Here is a 24,624-nt window from a genome sequence, read left to right on the forward strand (position 1 = left end):
GGAATACTCTAAACATGGAGGAGGGAGGGAGGGACAGAGAGAATGTTACTCTCTTTTCAGATACTGTTCTATTTCTTCAAACCAATTCTGAATTCCTCAGGTTATTACATATTATTTACTGTACATTGTCCAGCAATACTTCTGTTGTTACTGGATAGTTTGTAATTTGGCACTACCTTTGTGCCACTGGTATTGGTCAGTGTCCTTTTGCAGATAAGAAACTCAGCTGGACTAGAATGTCTTGTCAGTATAGAACAAATTCAGACAATATGGAACTTTTTACACTAAATTTGCAATATGACACCCTTGTCTCACACAGATTGCAGCAGTCATTGGGGTGCCTGTCTGGCCAGCTTCTGCAGCTTTCAGTTTCAGGTTTGGTTTTTGCTTGGGCCCTATACTGACAACCAGTCATTCCAGTGACAGACACCATCTCAAAGACTGGAACCAAGATTCACAGAAATAAAATTCCATGGTTATAATTCATAGTGTAATTAATTTTGCACACTGACATGTTTTGAATTCAATTTTAAAATAAAACCATGGTACCAGTCATTGTTTGGGTGTCAGACTGGAAAATTACAGTTTTAAGACACCCCAACCATAAAATTAACAGCTGTGATCGATGTTGTTTTCAACAAGTTCCTTCACTTCCTACATCATGGATCAGTCCAATATAATATTAGTACTAGACTTAACTTCCAAATGATACAAGTCGTGCATTTAAGAGGAGCCTTAACGTTGTCCTTTGTTTTTGTCTACTTTAAATGTATTTCTTGTCTCGTATCAAAGACTGAAGCACTGTCAAAAACTGGTGCTTCTACCTTATTACTCAGTTAAAATACACCATGCACGTACAGCCGTTAATAAAATCATGGCATTTAAATTTCTGATCAAAGAGAGAGCCAAATTCGTATGTGCATGTTGCAATTACAGTGTCAGCATATATGCAGATCGGTAATGCATCACTTCAGATAAAGATAAATAATAAATGTTTCCGTTTATACGTAAGTAATACTTTAACAGTTCAGTTGTAATTTCTGTTGTCAGTAAAGATACCCCTAAGCAAACGCAAACGATGTCAACATTTTTTTTTTCAAGAGACGTCTTCACTGTTTTCCACACTTGATTTTCTGAATTATACCTATAGTTAAAAGCTTTGGCAAGTAAGGTAATTTGTTGACCTCCATTGAATCTTAGTGTTTTAAAACGGGCAAATAAGTAAAGCACTCATAAAATTAATATTAAACGATTTATAGGTCAGCTTGTCAAACTTCCAAAACACACTCGAATTTAGGAATTTCATAGCAGAACTGTCACTGTTTTTTCTCGCTAGATTAGAGACACTTCATTATGTTGATGTGTAGATATCTAGACCATCCAATATAAAAGACTTATGAGGGCGCAGAACGAAAAACATTTTCATCCGTGTTTTGACACTTGGTTTTTTGCCAAATTCAGATATGGCGCACACCAGTGATCTCTGGCGGACATTCAATGATATGAACTTTGGCCGGCACGCGCTAGAGCCATCTATCGGTAGTTCCGGTAGTTGAGCATCCCTCATTTCGCTAGCTTTAGACGCCTGTTTTGTGTGTGTGTGTGTGTGTGTATAATGGGGTTTCTGCGATATAGTGATTGACGGATATGAATTTTGTTGCTAACACCAAGAAGATATTACAGAGACGTAGCTACGACTTTCTTTCGCAGAAATATTCTATTTTATTGATTACTTTAATCATTTTCTCATTGTTAACCACTGTAATACAATTTGGTGAGGTTAGTAAAACAATCATACCCGGTTGTACAACGATTTATAAGAAGTGCAGATAATATTTCGAGATTTTGTTCAGTGTAATTACGATTCGACAATTTTTTTCTCTTTGAAGCGTTCATTTGTGTGCAGGTGTGGTTACGTTGGAGCAAGGAAAAATACGAAGCTGCGTTCAATCCATTTAGTGACAATGTCATCAAAAAACCACTACAAGATAAGCTTTGCCAGCATGTACCTATTGATGTTGTTTACACATGGGTTAACGGTTCGGACCCTTTACTGCAAGGGCAACTTCGTGAGTATGAAGAGAAGCTGCGAGAGGAGAAGCCGGCAGAGTGCCCTTACGTAGTCTGTTTGCCGTCACACATTGTCACAGCAAGGTATGGCTTATTAACCAGGGTATTTTCCATTTCTTAATGATACATGACTTCAAAGTTATTTATCATCCATTGTTCTGGATATCTTATCATCTGTTTCATAAATGACAGTCATTTTCAAGGTATGAGCCCTCATTCTTAACCTGTTGTTAACTGTGGCTCATGAGTCGTGTTTAATGATCAACACCGTTCAGTTTACAAATACTGCAGGTTGTTGTTTTGTAATTGAATCTGAGTTTTAATATTGGTGCGGTTACTGTACAGACGATCTCGCTGCTTTACTGAATGGAATGCCATCTACAAATATGTAATATTTTTTTCTTACAGTGGTGATAAATGGACCGCACAGTCTTAGACTCCGAAATACATTTGCAGTGTTGTAAAGAATTTTGATGAAACTGAATTTTTTCGCTTTACTCTCTTTGAATGTTTGACTTTACCAACATAATTTGTGTTCCATTATTCTTGTAAAATATGCTTCATCTGACTTGTATGGTATTGGAATGCGAGAATATTTTTCAGTTAAGGTTTCCCGCTACATTTCACGTAGCAGAAAATCTGTTTCAAATACATATTATGTTAGGGTCAGTTGTAGGCAAAATTTTGCCAGTTTGTAGCCTAAGTTGTAGGTATGTCATACCAGAAAAAGTAGATGATAACTCCAGTGTATAACTTGGAAGCTGGTATGCTTCCAATTTCTATAACCAGTCAAGGACATGCTTCATTTAGTGTCAACGGTATCGCCCGATTCCACCTGCCTGAATTTGTGTGGTATTGAGCTCATTTGATCTTTGTCATCGTGCTTACATGGTTTTGAGTTTAGGTAGTTGGTGCGGTAACGTACGGTAGATTGTGGAAGTGTTTTCAGCTAGTCACCACAGTTATTTTGTTTATGTATTTGGAGTTTTTGTTAGGTCTGATTAGTTTGGTGTTTGTTGTGCGGAAAGAAGTCTAATTTTTTTGTTGCTTTTTTGTTATATATGAATATGACAGTGAAGACAAGTGTGTCATTACGTTTTGAGATCGATGATACAATTTCTGACAAACAGTTTCCGTTATGTTCGGACTTTTTGCTGAATATGTTAGGTGTCAAATTTGTGGCAACAACGTGGGGTTGACGGAAGTTCCTTCAGCTCGGACCAGGGACATGTATATTATGTGGCAGAGAGAGAGAGAGAGAGAGAGAGAGAGAGAGAGAGAGAGAGAGAGAGAGAGTGTGTATGTATGTGTGTGTGTGTGTGTGGGGGGGGGGGGGGAAGTAGTTTTGGTTTTTTCCATAGTAATTGTGATTTGTGTGTTGTATGTTTATAGGGCCTAGTTGTCTTTCAATTGATGTAGTGAGTATAGGGTATTCGGATTTTTGAGATGTTGGGGTTTTCATTCCACTTTTCAGAGTTGTAAGTGCTGGTCTTTTGTATGTACATGACTGCTGGTTGAGCTGTATAGGTCACAGGAAATGTCCGATTTCACTTTTCGGGGCTATGGGGGTTGAGGTGTTGGGTTTTTGGTGTTGATGCATGTGGTTTAGCTGTATAGCTGAAGAGAAATGTCAGGTTACTGTGGTTTTGTTGCTGTGGTGTGTAGGGGAATTTTGTAATTTCAAGTTTTTTAAACTTATTTGTTGTGTGATGGTGCGGTGTTTTTTTAATTGTTGTACACACATATTTAGCCTGACCCTGCCGTAAACACCCAATTTTACCCGGTTGTCCTGTCATCTTCATTTTACTTTTGGAGTGAGATGTTATCGTGTCATTTTTTATTGTTGTTTATGTTTGTTGGCATGTGTATGTAGTGACGTCATTGTCATCATTTTGTATATGCTAAAAGTAGCTGTTTCTGCCGTATTGTTGACATCATGGGTCAAAGCAGGCAGGTGGAATTTGTTGTTACTGTGATGTGCGTATTCTAGTATTTCTGTATTATTTAATTTGCAATGTGCAGCTCAGTTAGTGCAAACATTACTTGTAACTTTGATATTTTTAGAGCTCATTGTGCCGAATCTACGTGTATTTTGTGGTGGTCTTTGTACCACTTTGGGCATAGTGCTCTCCTTTATTCTTGCATCATATCCAACACATTTAATTCGCTTCGCCTCAATATATTTGGGATCTGTTCATTCGTCGTGCCATACATCTCCATTTGCTTCCGTTCTTCATCTCATTCACTGGAGCTAAGATTCATCTCATCAGCTTCCACCTTCCTGGTGGTACATATTTCTGTGCCACAGAGAGAAACTGTGCATCGTGATTCTTGTCCAATATTAGGCTGAAGTTCAGTAGGGCCTCCTGCACAACCAGATTTCAGAACTATTCAAATATTGATCCTCTTTAATTTGGTTGTTCTTGATTCAGTGCTATCCAGTACCACATCCCAGATCTAAAACTTGACATTTTTGCCATCCACAAACCTTTCATGTTTTCAGAAGGTCTCTTATCCATACATATTTAACTTATAATTTTCTCCATACAGCTTGCATTTCCTGTCATCAAACTCACTAAATACCCGAAAGATATTAAATCTTCTGAGGTCTTTTCTTTCAAGTATATTTTTCCAGAGCTCTCGTGTGTGCTGATTCTCATCACTTTTGACTTTCCTACATTTATTGTCACTCCATACTCTCTTCTCCACTTTTATGATCTTCTACATCATAAATTTTAGCTTTTTATCTGATTAAGCCAACACTGCTTGATAATCTGCATAGTTAATTCTCTTTATTCTTTCTCTTCCTACTGTTACGTATTTTGCTTTTTCTATTACTTGGTATGCTTGTTTTTTAGCATAAATATTGACAAGGATTGTGACAAACGACATACTTGTCTAAATTCTCTTCCAAAGCTTGCCTTACCTGTTTCCTCATCTTCCATCTTCTGTCCTTCTTGTGTACACCAAGCTTTCAGTACCTTCAGCAAGATATTCCAGTCCACCAAACTGTCACCAAAACATTCTGGATTGTTCACACCCCCATTAACTTGTAGCATTCTGTGTCCTGTCATCTTTGTTCGGTAGCATCTTGTTCTCCATTTCCTTTCCCGAATCCTAACTGATCCTTCTCGTTGCTTTCCTCAGTTCTTCATTCTAATCTTCTGAATTAAAGATTACACATGACCTCTGTGATATGGCACACGAAATTGTCTTGTAATATTTGCATTCTTTGGTGTTTTATTTCTTAGGGTAAAGGGAGTAAAATACTTTCGAGTGGATGTTCAGGCCAGTGCCCTGATGATGTATCATACTGATGAGCTTTATTAATCTAGATATTGCTCTTCAGCTGGTATTTTATCACAGCCCCTTGCTTTCCTCTTTCTAACGTCTTTAATGGCATTTACTTCACATATCAATAATATCCCCCCCCGCCCATGAACCATGGACCTTGCCGTTGGTGGGGAGGCTTGTGTCTCTCAGCGATACAGATAGCCGTACCAGAGGTGCAACCACAATGGAGGGGTATCTGTTGAGAGGACAGACAAACGTGTGGATCCTGAAGAGGGGCAGCAGCCTTTTCAGTAGTTGCAAGGGCAACAGTTTGGATGATTGGCTGATCTGGCCTTGTAACACTAACCAAAAGGGCCTTGCTGTGCTGGTACTGCGAACATCTGAAAGCAAGGGGAAACTATAGTCGTAATTTTTCCAGAGGGCATGCAGCTTTACTGTATGGTTAAGTGATGATGGTGTCCTTGTGGGTAAAATATTCCGGAGGTAAAATAGTCCCCCATTCGGATCTCTGGGCGGGGACTACTCAAGAGGATGTCGTTATCAGGAGAAAGAAAACTGGCGTTCTACGGATCGGAGCGTGGAATGTCAGATCCCTTAATCGAGCAGGTAGGTTAGAAAATTTAAAAAGGGAAATGGATAGGTTAAAGTTAGATATAGTGGGAATTAGTGAAGTTCGGTGGCAGGAGGAACAAGACTTCTGGTCAGGTGACTACAGGGTTATAAACACAGTCAAATAGGGGTAATGCAGGAGTAGGTTTAATAATGAATAGGAAAATAGGAATGCGGGTAAGCTACTACAAATAGCATAGTGAACGCATTATTGTGGCCAAGATAGATACGAAACCCATGCCTACCACAGTAGTACATGTTTATATGCCAACTAGCTCTGCAGATGACAAGAAATTGCAGAAATGCATGATGAAATAAAAGAAATTATTCAGATAGTGAAGGGAGATGAAAATTTAATAGTCATGGGTGACTGGAATTCTTCAGTAGGAAAAGGAAGAAAAGGAAACATAGTAGGTGAATATGGATTGGGGGTAAGAAACAAAAAAGGAAGCCGCCTGGTAGAATTTTGCACAGAGCACAACTTAATCATAGCTAGCACTTGGTTCAAGAATCATAAAAGAAGACTGTATACATGGAAGAACCCTGGAGATACTAAAAGGTATCAGATAGATTATATAATGGTAAGACAGATATTTAGGAACCAGATTTTAAATTGTAAGACATTTCCAGGAGCAGATGTGGACTCTGACCACAATCTATTGGTTATGAACTGTAGATTAAAACTGAAGAAACTGCAAAAACGGTGGGAATTTAAGGAGATGGGGCCTGGATAAACTGAGTAAATCAGAGGTTGTAAAGAGTTTCAGGCAGAGCATAAGGGAACAATTGACAAGAACAGGGGAAAGAAATACAGTAGAAGAAGAATGGATAGCTTTGAGGGATGAAGCAGTGAGGGCAGCAGAGGATCAAGTAGGAAAAAAGACGGGGGCTAGTAGAAATCCTTGGGTAACACAAGAAATATTGAATTTAATTGATGAAAGGAGAAAATATAAAAATGCAGTAAATGAAGCAGGCAAAAAGGAATACAAACATCTCAAAAATGAGATCGACAGGAAGTGCAAAATGGCTAAGCAGGGATGGCTAGAGGACATATGTAAGGATGTAGAGGCTTATCTCACTAGGGGCAAGACAGATACTGCCTACAGGAAAATTGAAGAGACCTTTGGAGAAAAGAGAACCACTTGTATGAATATCAAGAGCTCAGATGGAAACCCAGTTCTAAGCAAAGAAGGGAAAGCAGAAAGGTGGAAGGAGTATATAGAGGGTCTATACAAGGGCAATGTACTTGAGGACAATATTTTGGAAATGGAAGAGGATGTAGATGAAGATGAAATGGGAGATATGATACTGCGTGAAGAGTGATAGAGCACTGGAAGACCTGAGTTGAAACAAGGCCACGGGAGTAGACAACATTCCATTGGAACTACTGACAGCCTTGGGAGAGCCAGTCCTGACAAAACTCTACCATCTGGTGAGCAAGATGTATGAGACAGGTGAAATACCCTCAGACTTCAAGAAGAATATAATAATTCCAATCCCAAAGAAAGCAGGTGTTGACAGATGTGAAAATTACCGAACAATCAGTTTAATAAGCTGCAAAATACTAACGCGAATTCTTTACAGACGAATGGAAAAAATAGTAAACGCCGACCTGGGGGAAGATCAGTTTGGATTCTGTAGAAATATCGGAACACGTGAGGCAATACTGACCCTACGACTTATCTTAGAAGCTAGATTAAGGAAAGGCAAACCTACGTTTCTAACATTTGTAGACTTAGAGAAAGCTTTTGACAACGTTGACTGGAATACTCTCTTTCAAATTATGAAGGTGGCAGGGGTAAAATACAGGGAGCGAAAGGCTATTTACAATTTGTACAGAAAGCAGATGGCAGTTATAAGAGTCGAGGGACATGAAAGGGAAGCAGTGGTTGGGAAGGGAGTGAGACAGGGTTGTAGCCTCTCCCCAATGTTATTCAATCTCTATATTGAGCAAGCAATAAAGGAAACAAAAGAAAAATTCGGTGTAGGTATTAAAATCCATGGAGAAGAAATAAAAACTTTGAGGTTCGCCAGTGACATTGTAATTCTGTCAGAGACAGCAAAGGACTTGGAAGAGCAGTTGAACGGGATGGATAGTGTCTTGAAAGGAGGATATAAGATGAACGTCAACAAAATCAAAACGAGGATAATTGAATGTAGTCGAATTAAGTTGGGTGATGCTGAGGGAATTAGATTAGGAAATGAGACACTTAAAATAGTAAAGGAGTTTTGCTATTTGGGGAGCAAAATAACTGATGATGGTCGAAGTAGAGAGGATATAAAATGTAGACTGGCAATGGCAAGGAAAGCGTTTCTGAAGAGGAAAAATTCGTTAACGTTGAGTATAGATTTAAATGTCAGGAAGTCGTTTCTGAAAGTATTTGTGTGGAGTGTAGCCATGTATGGAAGTGAAACATGGACGATAAATAGTTTGGACAAGAAGAGAATAGAATCTTTCGAAATGTGGTGTTACAGAAGAATGCTGAAGATTAGATGGGTAGATCACATAACTAATGAGGAAGTGTTGAATAGGATTGGGGAGAAAAGAATTTTGTGGCGCAACTTGACTAGAAGAAGGGATTGGTTGGTGGGACATGTTCTGAGGCATCAAGGGGTCACCAGTTTAGTATTGGAGGGCAGTGTGGAGGGTAAAAATTGTAGAGGGAGACCCAGAGACGAATACACTAAGCAGATTCAGAAGGATGTAGGCTGGAGTAGGTACTGGGAGATGAAGAAGCTTGCACAGTATAGAGTAGCATTGGGCGTTACATCAAACCAGTCTCAGGACTGAAGTCCACAGCAACAACAAAAACAACAACAACAACAACAACATCAATAATATCATTATTCCACGGTTCAATTTGTCACATTCCAATTTGTGTCACATTCTTTGCTGTATATGATCTTCTTGTGAGCCATATAATTCTTCTGTGCTGTTCCTTCTCTTGCTGCCATCTTTTTTTTTTTCTTGAAAGAAACTGTACCGATTTCTTTTGTAAGTCTTATGTCCTTCCTTCTTCCATGAAATTAATTTTTCTTTAGAAGTTCATCATCGCTATAAACCATGTTACAGATAAAATATGTCATTTTGTTTGGTTGTTGTTAAATTCTCAATTCTTCCGTTCTCTGCTTCTTATTTACCTTCGTTTTCCAGTTCTTCGATTCTTAAGAGTGTGCTGTCACAAAAGTACACAGGCTGTGTACACTACATGTTTTTAAAACACTAGCTCCTGCTATGCAATGTAATTGCTCCACAGCCAATGAAGAACTGGGTAATTTTCTCACCCAGATCAACTGTCATTGCTGCTATATTACTGAAACACTTTGGTAAAGGTCACTGGGCTTACTGTAACCTGTGAGGCATGTTTAGAAGGTCACAACTTTGACACTGCTGGTCACTACCCTGTAGCAATCTGATTGAAGTCAATAAATTCCAATATCTGAATGTTTTACTAGGCCCTATAAACATACAATGTTAACAATCTACGTAACCTCCACTTGGCACTTTGCAATACCAGTGACGGTCTCAGTGAAAAGGTTTTCTGGGAATGACAGTGCTAATATTTGTAGGCCACAAAATCAAACACACTAGCTTCTTCAGAAACATTGCAGTTTATTTCAACTTTAATAAATGTTTCCTAGTCAGTCTCCTCTAGCTGTTAGCTGTCTGAAGGGTCTGGAGCTTATTGACTGGCTTCTATTGTTCAGAGCAACACCTGAAATTTGTTACATAGTTATACTTCTTGATCCATCACTGCTGTAACTCAAAATGTTTGTCTTGTTTCTGGCCCACAGGTGTTCACATTGGTTCAGCTCCCTCAACAACAAGTAATAATATCCTACTTGTAACAAAAATCAGCACAAAGAAAACTGCCCTCCAGAGCTCAGCATTCGTTTGCTGGGTATGGGTTTGGTCACCCTGTGATTCCTGGTCTGAGGACTGGCGGTGATTAATGGCAAGCACTACAGGTTCTCTGTCTCAGCAAGTTGTGGGAAATTGCCAGTGATCACAGCACGCAACAGCAGTGGAACATTGTATGCCACAGGGGACAGGGACCTTGGCTCGATCAACAAGGTCTCGAAGGTGGTAAAAGCCTTAGGTTGTGTGCTGTGCACAGATGATGTGAATGTCTGTTGTTGTGAAACAGCTGTTATTCAGCAACCCCAGGGCAAAGTGCCTAGCTGCTCTTGGGACCAAGAGGAACCCCTAGAAATTAAATCATCCTATTCCCAAGAGAATAGGTGTACCACTTTGGCTATCAACAATCAAACCAACAAGATGACTCATGTAGCCACTCCTCCTGACGGGGATTTTCTGGAGTTCTTACGTTAATAGAATCAGAACATGTGCTGCTGATCAGAATATGTTTATAATAGTTGAAAGGAAAGAGGACAGCTTCAAGAAAGTTTCACGTATTTCCATTTAAAAGGCTTTAGACAGTATTGCTGGATCTTCAGAATCTGTCAAGCGATTGTGCAGTGCAGCACTCTTGTTGGAAACATCTAGTTCCCAACAAGTAAAGAACCTCTAGAAGGCTCAAGCATCCTGGAGCATGCAGTTGAAAATGAACTGCACAACACCTTGAACTACAGCAATGTTATTATGTCATGCAGAGATCTGGTTATATCTGAAAGTTTGGTGGGCCAAAGAAGGCATTGTTGACGTGCAAAGATATAAGTGAAAAGGTGGATGGCGATATGACTATATGACTCCTTTATAATTACTTTCAACAGTACAAAATTGTCAGAACATGTCAACTCAGGTTTTGTATGCTTAAAACGTGTTGCTTTCTGTGCCCAACCCAGTGTGCTGTTCTAAATGCCAGTGCTTTGTGCTTACTGTGCTCGTTATGAGAGAGAAATCACTCGGGGAAAAATATGGTAAGGCTACTCATGAAGAAATTCCTCGTTTATCTTCTCAGAAGTGCATAAATTGCTCAGGGGGATCACGCTGTCTTGATTAGGGACTGCAGTCCTTTCTTGAAAAAAGGAAGGTACAGGAGATCAAAACAACAAAGCCCATCCTGCATGGTGAAGCCAAAAAGATATACCAGGTGATCAAAAAGTCTGTATAAATTTGAAAACTGAATAAATCACGGAATAATGTAGATAGATAGAGAGGTACATGCGTGGAATGACATGGGGTTTTATTACAACCAAAAAATACAAAAGTTCAAAAAATGTCCAACAGATGGTGCTTCATCTGATCAGAATAGCAATAATTAGCATAACAAAGTAAGACAAAGCAAAGATGATGTTCTTTACAGGAAATGCTCAATATGCTGTAGTCGAGGAGTAATGTTGTTAACAGCACTGTAAAGCATGTCCGGAGTTATGGTGAGGCATTGGTGTCGGATGTTGTCTTTCAGCATCCCTAGAGATGTCGGTCGATCACAGTACACTTGTGACTTCAGGTAACCCCAAAGCCAATAATCGCATGGGCAGAGGTCTGGGAACCTGGGAGGCCAAGCATGACAAAAGTGGGGGCTAAGCACACGATCATCACTAAACGACGCACGCAGGAGATCTTTCACTTGTCTAGCAATATGGGGTGGGGCGCCATCCTGCATAAACATCGTACTTTCCAGCAGGTGTTTATCAGCCAGACTGGGGATGATGCGATTCTGTAACATATCGGTGTACCTCTCACCCATCACAATAGCAGTTACAAAACCAGAATCATGCGTTTCCTCAAAGAAAAAAGGCCGGATAACAGTAGATGTGGTAAATCCAATGCATACCGTGACTTTCTCGGCGTGCAATGGAGTTTCCATGACAGTTCTAGGATTTTTGGTAGCCCAAATTCTGCAGTTGTGTACGTTGACAGACCAGAGCTTCGTCGGTCCACAACACATTACTCAACCAATCGTCGTCTTCTGCCATCTTTTGAAACGCCCACACCGCAAATGCCCTCTGCTTCACTAAATCGCCAGGTAACAGTTCATGATGCCGATGGATTGTGTACGGATAGCATCGGAGTGTATGCCTAAGTGCCAACCAAACAGTAGTGTATGGAATGCTGGTGTGACGTGTGACTGCACGAGCGCTGACTTCCCCGTGCATAGACGAACCCACTACAGTCTCCATTTCTTCCTGAACTGTCTCAGCAGCATTACGCCTTGTGCTCGGTCGGCCACTGCGGGATCTATCGTCTAAACAACCCGTGGCTTCGAACTTCAAAATCATTCTCACCACAGCTGCATTTGTCAATGGACCTTTACCCGTTCGAATCCCCTTCCTATGGCAATAGGATCGTAATGCTGAACTAGTACATTCCCCATTATGATAATACAGCCTCTCTAAAAGCGCCTTTTCAGGTAATGTCAACATGCTGCAACAGTTGGTGCATCTGTTCTCTCTCTCATTACAGCTCCTTTTATACACGATTGTCATGCGCAATCACCGATGTTTTGCTGTTCAGCGCCATCTGTTGGACATTTTGTGAACTTTTTTTTTTTTTTTTTTTTTTTCGTTCTAATAAAACCCCATGTCATTCCAAGCACGTATGTCAATTTTTACCTCTCTATCTACATTATTCTGTGGTTTGTTAAGTTTTCAAATTTATACTGACTTTTTGATCAACCGGTATAAGGCTGTGCAGCCCCCCGCATTCACTACCTCCTTTTTTTTAGCTTTAAACAGCTTGTTCAGAAAACCGTTTCTCCTACACAAATGGAAGTTGCTAGTGTTAGCTCCAGTACCTGTTTTTGTCAACACACTTGTACTGCTGTAGTTATTTCGAAGATCGTATCTCCTCCCAAAATTTTGGAAAAGGCCACATTTGCTGATGTGTGGAGCTCCCTGCACCTCCAAAGGTTCATTTTGGTCCACTGTCCAGCAGTGTGGCTACCACTGCCACAGTTGTGGTGCCGAAGCATCCCCAGGCTAAAAAATGAGAGGCAAGGCGTCAGTGGATGACAGACAGGGAGTAAACAGTATGACAGTGTCAACATAATTCCTTCTGACATATCTCACCACTATTCTTTAGAGCTGATGGAACTTGCTATAAGCCTGGGACACACGTCTCACTCCTGGACTGAGCCTCCACGTATTCGGGCTCCCATCCCCTTGGGGGGCTCACAGTTCTTTCACGAGTCCGTGCGTGGCGCACACGTGTCCCCGAGCTATTGCGGCCAACTCTTCCTTCCCTGGCTGCATTTCCTTCACTCTGCCCTCCCCCCCTATCCTTGCTACCTCCCTGTTGCCACCTCCTTCCCCTCTCTGGGTGTTCTGACTTATGTCAAGCTGGCTGTTCACCTGGTTTTCTGTATTGGTTGCAATTTTGTACATTTTTTTCCTGTTCTTTCATCCTTTTTGGCGTTTAGGTCCCCACTTCAGGTTTGACCTCCACTTCAGACTTTCCTGGTTTTAGTGTGAGCCATATGGGGAAGAACTCCCTCCTTATCATCTGTGGCGTGGATTCCCCCCCCCCCTCCCCCTTTCCTTCCCCTCTCCCTTCCCCACTGTGGCCCCCTACCACCCTGCTAGGTCACCAGCACATGTAGCCAGTCCGTGTGGTGTCGCTGTTAAGTACCCGTTTGGCAGAGGCCCCTGACAACACAGGGATCACACCACTGATACATGAGCTGTTCCCTCCCCATGTATGCCAAAGAGGGTTGCTTAAATTCTTGGAGCATCGGAACTTCTGGTAACGGCCGCCGGGCCAGACGGCACTTGCTGTGGCTGGGTGGTGCCCGTGGGCAAAGCCAGAGTTTGTGGTATCAGGGAGGATGCTTGGCACATGAAGCGTATCACACTGCAAAAATCTGCCCGTTCTGAAATGGCCATCTCTTTGAATGGTGAAGGATCATTGAATGCTGCTTTATATGACCCAGCAACCTTCCCTTCCCTGGCTACACCATGGTAGGAGGGCCAGGCTCACTGTCTTGGGATAAAACCCTTTCCTTGTTACCTTGTCATCCAACAAGCATGGCCTGGGTTTTCTTCTTGTTTGAAATAAACACTACCGGATCTGAAGTACTTTCAGCTAAAAATTATATTTATTCGTACTTTTTGTTTAGTAACTACACCATTTTCAATATGAACATTGCTACTCTAAATGCATTATACTGCACTGGTCACATAAACATGTCCATCTCCCTCCAATACCGACAAAGAAGTGGCGGGCAAGCCAACATGTGCCCGGAAGTTGCAGAAATTCCTGCATTCTAGATTCATTGGTCTACTGACCTTAATAAACTCCAAAGATACATATAAATAAATACATATAAATATACAGCATTTAACATCTCAAACGAATCCATTATTTATCATAAAAGAAAATATTCATAATTAAATAAATTAAACACATTTTCTGGCAACATAATGAAATTACCTTAACTCTTTACTGTGAGCATCGTACTTTTCGCATGAGATAAACTTTATCTCTGACAGTTAATTACTTTACAATAGCCCACCCGGACTTACAAGTGTACCCTGGTCCACTTGTCAGTCCGATACAGAAATTGCATCACTGTCTTGGCTTGTATACAACTTTTTATCACAACTCTAGTAAAATGTTTATTCTTACATCACCTGTTGACTTCCTCCTTTGCCTCACAACATAAATTACATAAACACACACATCGGTTTGTTGCTCAGAAATTTACTATGAAATAATACTAAAGTTAAAACATTTTCTCATATTAGAACAAACATAGTACTAACTCCTATATCATCAGTGAGGTTGCAAAGTATTTCAATTCAACAACACTATTCTCTCATGAGCCTTGTAGATTATGTGATATCAAAATTAAGATGCAAAATAAGCCAACATAAAGTATGTGTGTTGTGTTATCAACACAGCTGAATAAAAACAGTTATCATGGTGAGCATGATGTAAGACAAAAGCACACTTGCATATACAAGAAAGTATAGTCTATTAACTATAGAACATTTTTTTATATATAAGCATTATGGTCTATTTAAGTGAATGAACAAGATTTCAAAAATTAAGAGATTTGCTATTCTCAAACTGTGGGGATGGGTGACATGTCTAGTCTCCTAGCATCATCAGTCAAATAAAATCCCTCATTTATCAAGTTTACATATTTTGCAATTTATTGAATACTGTACAATTACTTAAACAAGCATGTTGGCATCATGAAATCTAATCTTATAACAGAATTGAGTGACAATCAGTCTAGATACATCATCATATTGCATGAGATAGGTTACATGGGTTAGTATGGCGATTGCAATTTGTTCCCGTGACTTTATTTCACAGCATTTAGATCTTTTTTTTTCCAGTAAAATTCTTTCCAGATAGAGGCATGTTTGTATGCTCAATTTGCTCTTTTTTCAATATATGGCTTCAAAGAAACAACATTCCTAAGACCAAACAGCTTTCTTGACTTGGGATATACTAATCGGTACGCATTTCGGTGGGGGTTCTCAATAATCTCAAATGGCCCAATGTAAATATCAAAAAACTTCTTGAGTTCTGCTGTTAGTAACTTCGATCATTCGTGGGATTTCACTAAAACATGGTCACCTACTCTGAATGTGGTAGTGTTTATTTTCCTATCATGTCTGTTTTTCCTAGCTTCACCTACTTTCTTCATGGTTTTCTTTACAATCTCTTCACATTCTTTCATTGATATTAAGCTACATTGTGGAAAGTCTATTAATTCAGAAATAAGATTCGCTGGTCTTAGATGAAACATAATTTCATACGGTGAAAACCCAGTAGAGCTATGCTGCAAGCTGCTCATGATATCCTCGAAGTTGTTTACATGGTCAGACCAACTAGGGTGTTTGTGACTACAATACATCCTACAAAGTCTCCCTATTTCTCTCATGTACCTTTCTGCTGGGTTTGAAGATGGGTTGTACACGGATATCATGATGTCTTTTGTGTTAGTTTTTTCCATGAATGCTTTCCAGTTTTTTGAAACAAATTGTGAACCATTATCAGATAGTATAGCTTTAGGTTTCCCTACACTCTTGAAGTAATCTCTCTCAATCTTTGTAATGATCTCTTTACTTATAGCTTTTCGAACAGGATAAAGTTTAATTAGTTTGGAAAATACATCAACCATGACGAATATAAAACAATGGCCACCTTTGCTTTTAGGTAAATGACCATAAAAGTCTACAGCTATTAAATCTAATGGCTTATCTGGAATAATGTTCTGCATTTCTCCCTGACATGTTCTGTTATTATTCAGATAGTGAAGGGAGACTAAAATTTAATAGTCATGGGCGACTGGAATTCGGTAGTAGGAAAAGGGAGAGAAGGAAATGTAGTAGGCGAATATGGATCGGGGTTAAGAAATGAAAGAGGAAGCCACCTGGTAGAATTTTGCACAGAGCATAACTTAATCATAGCTAACACTTGGTTCAAGAATCATCAAAGAAGGTTGTATACATGGAAGAACCCTGGAGATACTAAAAGGTATCTGATAGATTATATAATGGTAAGACAGAGATTTAGGAACCAGGTTTTAAATTGTAACACATTTCCAGGGGCCCCCCAGGGGGTCCACAACTCTTTTGTGGATACGTGCGTAGCGAGCACGGGACCCCGAGCTAATGTGGCCTTCCTTCCTTTCCGGGCTGCATACCTTCCCATTCCGCATCCTTCCCCATCCCTATCTTCGCCCCTCCTCCCCTCACCTCTGGCTCTTTCCTTCCCTTTCTCCCCATCTGGGAGTATGGTTTGTGCCTACGTCCGGAGACGGACGCTCGTAAATGTACTGCATTCTTTGCCTTCCTTGCTTTTATGTCCTCCTCCTTCCTTTGTCCTTCTCTGTCTTCTTCCTTCCTTTGTCCTTCTCTTTTCCTTACCTCTTCTCTTTCTCTTTTCTCCGCTGCGGCGTTTGAGACCTCTCTTCCTTCCTTTCCCTTTCTCTTTCTTCCTCCCTGTGCGTGTCTGAAGGCCGACCCACGCCCTTCGTGCGTAGCCGGTGACGGGGTAACGCGTAATTCCCCGCCCCGGGTAGACAGGTAGGACACGTACGTACCCCCTGGTAACGGCCAGGCCCAGGGAGGGGTGATTACCCGAGCTGATACCTTCCGAAAATGCCGATTGGTCCCTCCGTCCGTTTGTCGGGAGGTGTGACCTGAGGTGTGAACAATCACCTAAGGCGGGAGTGTCCTCAGAGAGGGCCCCCACAAGGGAGGAGCGCGCCATCGGAGACGCCGGTAATCATGGGGGATTCTTCCGCAATGGTTTCCTCACCTTCCACTAAGTCTGCTCACAAACGTAAGTATACTGAGTCTCAGCCACAGACGATTCTTCCATCGTTGCCACAGTTCCTTGTTGTTTCTCGGTCTGATGAAGGTCACGACTTCTCCACGGTCAACTCTTTCATTATTCAGAAAGGAGTCGACGCAATAGCAGGTCCTGTAAAGTCTTGTTCCAGATTACGGAATGGCACCCTGTTGTTAGAAACACACAGTGCCCTCCAGGCACAAAAATTGCTGCGTACTTCTCTGCTCCACACCTTCCCTGTCCGGGTGGAACCGCACCGTACCTTAAATTCCTCGCGTGGAGTCGTTTATACACGCTCCCTCGATGGATTGTCTGACGAAGAAATTCAGCACTATCTGTCTGACCAGGGCGTAACGGCAGTTCATAGAGTAATGAAACGGGTTGACACGAACATCATTCCAACCCGCACTGTCTTCTTGACATTTGACACAGTTCAACTCCCATCGCAAATCAAAGCAGGCTATGAGATAATTTCCGTTCGCCCTTACGTCCCAAACCCTACGCGTTGCTATCGCTGTCAGCGGTTCAATCACACCAGCCAGTCCTGTTCCAATCCAGCCAAATGTGTTACGTGTGGCAAGGATGCCCATGAGGGTGCTTGTCCACCTCCATCCCCTCGCTGCATCAACTGTATGGGTGACCACGCTGCTTCCTCTCGAGATTGCCCCGTTTTTAAGGACGAGAAGCTCATCCAGGAAATAAGGGTGAAGGAAAAGGTGTCGACCTTTGCTGCTCGAAAATTATTCGCCAGTCGCAAGCCCACCGTGCCTCAGACTGGAAAATACAGCACTGTCCTTGCTTCTCCTCGGCCAACAAAGGAGGCGGCCACGCAGACTTGCGACCTCACCTTTAGTACCACAGTCGTCAGATCGGCCAGCGCAAAGATCGCTCGTTCAACCTCACCACTTTCGCCTGCCCACTCTGTGGCTCACCCTTCGTCGGGTTCAGCTACATCTCGAGCCCAAAAGTCGGACGCCAAGTCTTCGAAAAAAGAGCATACTCGTGAAGAGTTTTTACGTACCGCAACTTCACAACCATCGGTTCCTTCTTCATCTAAACCACATTCTTCCAAGAAGGCTACAAAGAAACCCAGTTCCTCTCCTTCTCCGCCAAGGCGTGCCCCATCTACAGCACCACCTGGCGGAAATCGCCCTCGGCCATCTTCTGTGTCGCCGAGGCGCACTGCTGGTGGCCGGTCAACCGGCCGATCGCTGGTGGCAGGGTCTGCTCCTGACCAACCTATGGATCAGGATCTTCTGCCTTCGGCTGAATGCCATTCCATGCTGTCGGTTGCTAGCTCCGAGCAGTCTTTGAGTTGACAGCAACTTTGGTCACATTCCTCCATTTTCCTTTCACCCCATGTCCATTATCCACTGGAATATCCGCGGCATTCGAGCCAATCGGGATGAATTGTCGGCCCTCTTACGCTCCTACTCGCCGGTCATCTTCTGTCTTCAGGAAACAAAGCTGCGTCCCCATGACCGCTTTGTCCTCCCTCACTTTCAGTCCGTCCGATATGACCTCCCCTCTGTTGAAGGCACTCCAGCCCATGGAGGACTCGTGATTCTTCTCCATGATACTCTCCATTATCACCCAATCCCCTTAAACAGTTCCTTCCAAGCTGTCGCCGTCCGTCTTTCCCTTTCTGGATACACGTTCTCTCTTTGTACTGTATACATTCCCTCATCCACACCAATGGCACGAGCTGATCTCCTTCATCTTCTTGGTCAGCTTCCACCCCCCTATTTGCTGGTTGGGGACTTCAATGCCCACCACCCGCTTTGGGGATCTCCACATCCTTGTCCACGTGGCTCCATATTGCTAGACGTCTTCCACCAAGCGGATCTAGTTTGCGTCAACACTGGGGTCCCCACATTTTTGTCTGCCTCCACGACAACCTTATCTCATTTGGACCTTGCGGTCGGTACTGTTCCGCTAGCTCGGCGCTTCGAATGGTTCGCCCTTGATGATACACACTCGAGTGACCACTTTCCATGTGTCCTCAGACTGCAGCCTCAACTGCCATATATGCGCCCGCGACGCTGGAAGTTTGCCCAAGCCGATTGGACACTTTTTTCGTCTCTCGCGACATTCGATGACCGTCGCTTTCCCAGCGTCGACGATGAGGTCACACATATTACCGACGTTATCCTTACAGCTGCGGAACGTTCAATACCACGCACCTCCGAATTGCCCCGGCTCCCCCCAGTTCCTTGGTGGAACGAGGCATGCCGTGCTGCAATATGTGAGCGGCGACGTGCTCTTCGCATTTTCCGTCACCATCCTACTTTGGCCAACTGTATCCGCTATAAGCAGCTCCGTGCGCGATGCCGTCGCGTCATCCGCGATAGCAAGAAGGCAAGCTGGAAATTCTTTATTAGCTCATTTAACACCTTCACTCCCTCCTCGGAAGTTTGGAGTCGGCTTCGACGGTTCTCAGGCGCGCCTAGTTTCTCCCCGGTCTCTGGGCTCACTGTCGCGCATGATACCTTAGTGGACCCCGTCGCAATTTCTAACTCGTTGGGTCAGCACTTTGCTGAGATTTCGAGCTCTTCAAATTACCCGCCAGCGTTTCTCCCGAAGAAACGTGCAGCGGAAGTGCGACCTCTTGCTTTCTCCTCTCAAAATCACGAAAGCTACAATACTGTTTTCTCCATGCGGGAACTCCAACATGCCCTCTCATCTTCTCGCTCCTCCGCCCCGGGACCAGATGGTATCCATGTCCAAATGTTGCTGCATTTATCAACCCCTAGTCTGCGTTACCTCCTTCGCCTTTATAATCGAATTTGGACCGACAGTACCTTTCCCAAACGGTGGCGGGAAGCTATTGTCGTTCCCGTTCCGAAACCTGGAAAGGACAAACATCTCCCCTCTAGCTATCGCCCCATTTCTCTCACGAGTAGTGTCTGTAAGGTTTTGGAGCGTATGGTGAATTACCGTTTAGCTTGGTGGCTGGAATCCCGCAGTCTTTTAACACCAGCCCAATGCGGATTCCGGAAGCATCGTTCTGCAGTTGACCATCTTGTTGCTCTCTCCACTTATATCATGAACAATTTTCTCCGGAAACGCCAAACGGTAGCAATATTTTTTGATCTGGAGAGAGCATACGATACCTGTTGGAGGACAGGCGTCCTCCGCACACTGTTCTCTTGGGGCTTTCGAGGCCGGCTGCCTCTTTTTCTTCGCGAATTTATGGCAGAGCGCACTTTTAGGGTGCGGGTGAACACTACTCTCTCCCGTACTTTCTCCCAAGAAAACGGGGTACCCCAGGGATCCGTGCTGAGTGTTGTACTGTTTGCCATCGCCATAAATCCAATTATGGATTGTCTCCCTCCTGATGTCTCGGGCTCCCTCTTTGTGGACGATTTTGCGATCTACTACAGCTCTCAAGGGACCAGCCTTCTTGAACGACGTCTTCAAGGATGTCTCGATCGCCTCCACTCGTGGAGCATCGAAACTGGCTTCCGTTTCTCACCCAGTAAGACCGTTTGTGTCAATTTTTGGCGACGTAAGGAGTTTCTTCCGCCCTCCTTACATCTAGGTCCTGTCAACCTTCCGTTTTCAGACGTCGCTAAATTCTTGGGTCTTATGTTTGACAGAAAACTAAGCTGGTCCTCCCACGTTTCCTATCTTTCGGCTCGCTGTCTGCGATCGCTTAACACCCTCCGTGTCCTGAATGGTACCTCCTGGGGAGCGGACCGAGTGGTCCTTCTCCGCCTCTATCGCGCCTTAGTGCGCTCAAAATTGGATTACGGAAGCATAGTCTACTCCTCTGCTCGGCCGTCTATTCTTCGGCGTCTCGACTCTATCCACCACCGTGGATTACGTTTAGTGTCTGGAGCTTTTTACACTAGCCCTGTGGAAAGCCTTTATGCTGAGACTGCTGAACCTCCGCTGTCCAATCGGCGAGCAGTCCTCCTGAGTCGTTATGCTAGCCATCTGTCTTCCATGCCTGCTAATCCAGCCCATGACCTTTTTTTCTACGCCTCCTTTGATGTAGGGTATGCAGGCCGCTCCTCTTCCCTACTACCCCCGGGAGTCCGCTTCCGTCAACTGCTCCATTCTCTTTCCTTCCGCTTTCCTAAAACCTTCTGGACAACTTGGGGTACAGCACCGCCTTGGCTCCGTCCCCGGATCTGCCTGCTCCGTGACCTTTGTCAATTTCCCAAGGATGGTACCCCTACACTTGTTTATCGTCGGGCATTTGCTGCTCTATGTGCAGCAATGACGGAGGCCACATTTATTTACACCGACGGCTCGAAAACATCGTTAGGTGTAGGGAGTGCTTATATTGTTGGCGACACCCCAAATCAATTTCGGCTTCCCGACCAGTGTTCGGTTTATACTGCGGAGCTTTACGCTGTTCTCCAGGCTGTCCACTACATCCGCCGCCATCAGCGGATACAGTACGTAATCTGCTCAGATTCTCTCAGCTCTCTCCTCAGTCTCCAAGCTCTTTACCCTGTGCACCCTCTGGTCCACTGGATTCAGGACTGTCTGCGCTTGCTCCACCTGAGGGGCGTCTCGGTGGCGTTCCTCTGGCTCCCGGGACACGCTGGTATCTGTGGGAATGAGGCGGCTGATATAGCGGCCAAGGCCGCAGTCTCTCTTCCTCGGCCAGCAATTCGGTCGCTTCCCTTCACCGATCTACGGAGCGGTTTATGTCGCAAAGTTGCTCATTTATGGCATGCGCATTGGTCGGCACTTCCCTGTAATAAATTGCGGGAAGTGAAAGCCCTTCCTTGCGCTTGGACCTCTTCCTCCCGAACGCGTCGTCGGGAGGAGGTAATTTTAGCTAGACTCCGGATAGGGCACTGTCGTTTTAGCCATCGACATCTTTTAAGCGGCGATCCTCCCTCACTCTGTCCCCACTGCTCTCAGCTGTGGACGGTAAGACACCTTTTAATTGAATGCCCCTATTTTAATCCGTTACGCTCCCGTCTACAGCTATCGCCTGATCTATCGTCGATTTTAGCAGATGACACGCGCTCCGCCGACCGCGTTCTCCAGTTTATTAGTGACAGTGAAATGGCGTCAGTCATTTGAACCTTTTTTTGGGGACAATCACCCCCTTTTTGTAGTGGATTTTTAAGCATTCTTCTATTTTTAGTTTCTCAAATTTTCTGACTTTGTTCCCATTGCTGCTGGTTTTAAAATTCGGTTTTTTACTGTCTTAAGTCACGGGCTGGGCGCTAATGACCTTAGCAGTTTTGCGCCCTAAAACCACAAAAAAAAAAAAAAAAAAAAAAATTCCAGGGGCAGATGTGGACTCGGACCACAATCTATGGTTATGAACTATAGATTAAAACTGAAGAAACTGCAAAAAGGTGGGAATTTAAGGAGATGGGACCTGGATAAACTGACTAAACCAGAGGTTGCACCGAGTTTCAGAGAGAGCATAAGGGAACAATTGACAAGAACGGGGGAAAGAAATACAGTAGAAGAAGAATGGGTAGCTTTGAGGGATGAAGTAGTGAAGGCAGCAGAGGATCAAATAGGAAAAAAGACGAGGGCTGATAGAAATCCTTGGGTGACAGAAGAAATATTGAATTTAATTGATGAAAGGAGAAAATATAAAAATCCAGTAAATGAAACAGGCAAAAAGGAATACAAACATCTCAAAAATGAGATCGACAGGAAGTGCAGAATGACTAAGCAGGCATGGCTAGAGGGCAAATGTAAGGATATAGAGGCTTATCTCACTAGAGGTAAGATAGATACTGCCTACAGGAAAATTAAAGAGACATTTGGAGAAAAGAGAACCACTTGTATAAATATCAAGAGCTCAGATGGAAACCAGTTCTAAGCAAAGAAGGGAAAGCAGAAAGGTGGAAGGAGTATATAGAGGGTCTATACAAGGGCAATGTACATGAGGACAATATTTTGGAAATGGAAGAGGATGTAGATGAAGATGAAATGGGAGATACGATACTGCGTGAGGAGTGACAGAGCACTGGAAGACCAGAGTTGAAACAAGGCCCCGGGAGTACACAACATTCCATTAGAACTACTGACAGCCTTGGGAGAGCCAGTCCTGACAAAACTCTACCATCTGGTGAGCAAAATGTATGAGACAGGTGAAATACCCACAGAGTTCAAGAAGAATATAATAATTCTAATCCAAAAGAAAGCAGGTGTTGACAGATGTGAAAATTGCCGAACTATCGGTTTAATAAATCACGGCTGCAAAATACTGATGCGAATTCTTTACAGGCGAATGGAAAACTGTTAGAAGCCAACCTTGGGGAAGATCAGTTTGGATTCCGTAGAAATATGGGGACACGTGGGGCAATACTGACCCTATGACATATTTTAGAAGCTAGATTAAGAAAAGGCAAACCTACATTTATAGCATTTGTAGACTAGGAGAAAGCTTTTGACAATGTTGACTGGAATACTCTCTTTCAAATTCTGAAGGTGGCAGGAGTAAAATACAGGGAGCAAAAGGCTATTTACAATTTGTACAGAAACCAGATGGCAGTTATGAGAGTCAAGGGACATCAAAGGGAAGCAGTGGTTGGGAAGGGAGTGAGACAAGGTTGTAGCCTCTCCTCGATGTTATTCAATCTGTATATTGAACAAGCAGTAATGGAAACAAAAGAAAAATTCGGAGTAGGTATTAAAATCCATGGAGAAGAAATAAAAACTTTAAGATTCGCCGATGACATTGTAATTCTGTCAGAGACAGCAAAGGACTTGGAAAAGCAGTTGAACAGAATGGACAGTGTCTTAAAAGGAGGATAGAAGATGAACATCAACAAAAGCAAAACGAGGATAATGGAATGTAGTCGAATTAAGTTGGGTGATGCTGAGGGAATTAGATTAGGAAATGAGGATGTATTTTGCAGGGGGTACTGCGAGATGAGGAGGCTTGCACAGGATAGAGTAGCGTGGAGAGCTGCGTCAAACCAGTCTCAGGACTGAAGACCACAACAACAACAACAACAACAACAACAATGTTCTGTTGCTTACTTTTACTCTTTGACATTTGTTGCATGTTGATATTTCTTTCCTCACCTTCTTTACCATGTTATAAAAGTAGATATTTTCTTGTAACTTTTTTACACATTTCTGTATTCCACAGTGACCATAACTCTCATGTGTGTACTTCGTTAACTTGTCTGCCTCGTACTCTGGCCAACATAGCTTCCAATAGTCAGAGTCCACATCTGTTCTTCTAAAGAGTATTCCCTCAAAGACCTTATAGTATTTGTCAAGTTTATCATACCCTCTTTTGCCTAAACAGTCCCTAACCAATTTCCAATTAGGATCGTTATTTTGTCCCCTCCTGATGTTATTGCAAAGTGTCCTTATGAGCATTTCATCTTGGGTTCCCTTCATGTATCTTATTTTAAATTCCCTTTCTTCGTCTTGATCAAACATTTCCTGACCTCCTCCTACTGGTAACCTGGATAAAGCATCAGCTACTACATTTT

General features: G+C 42.9%; 1 protein-coding gene across 4 annotated transcripts in view; it reads left to right on the forward strand.

Annotated features, from left to right (window-relative positions):
- Positions 1–1,566: 1,566 nt before the first annotated feature.
- Positions 1,567–24,624, forward strand: part of LOC126100107 (N-acetylglucosamine-1-phosphotransferase subunits alpha/beta) — a 152,999-nt gene continuing 129,941 nt past the window's right edge. For all 4 annotated transcript variants that reach the window (XR_007522135.1, XR_007522136.1, XR_007522134.1 and 1 more), the window contains exons 1-2: positions 1,567–1,779; positions 1,907–2,154. Coding sequence is in view for 1 of the 4 variants with exons in the window: in XM_049910628.1 (XP_049766585.1) it covers positions 1,648–1,779; positions 1,907–2,154 (380 nt within the window). In the remaining 3 variants the exon portion in view is untranslated. The remainder of the gene's footprint in view (positions 1,780–1,906; positions 2,155–24,624) is intronic.

The sequence above is a fragment of the Schistocerca cancellata genome, chromosome 9, assembly GCF_023864275.1.
Source record: "Schistocerca cancellata isolate TAMUIC-IGC-003103 chromosome 9, iqSchCanc2.1, whole genome shotgun sequence".
NCBI lineage: Eukaryota > Metazoa > Arthropoda > Insecta > Orthoptera > Acrididae > Schistocerca > Schistocerca cancellata.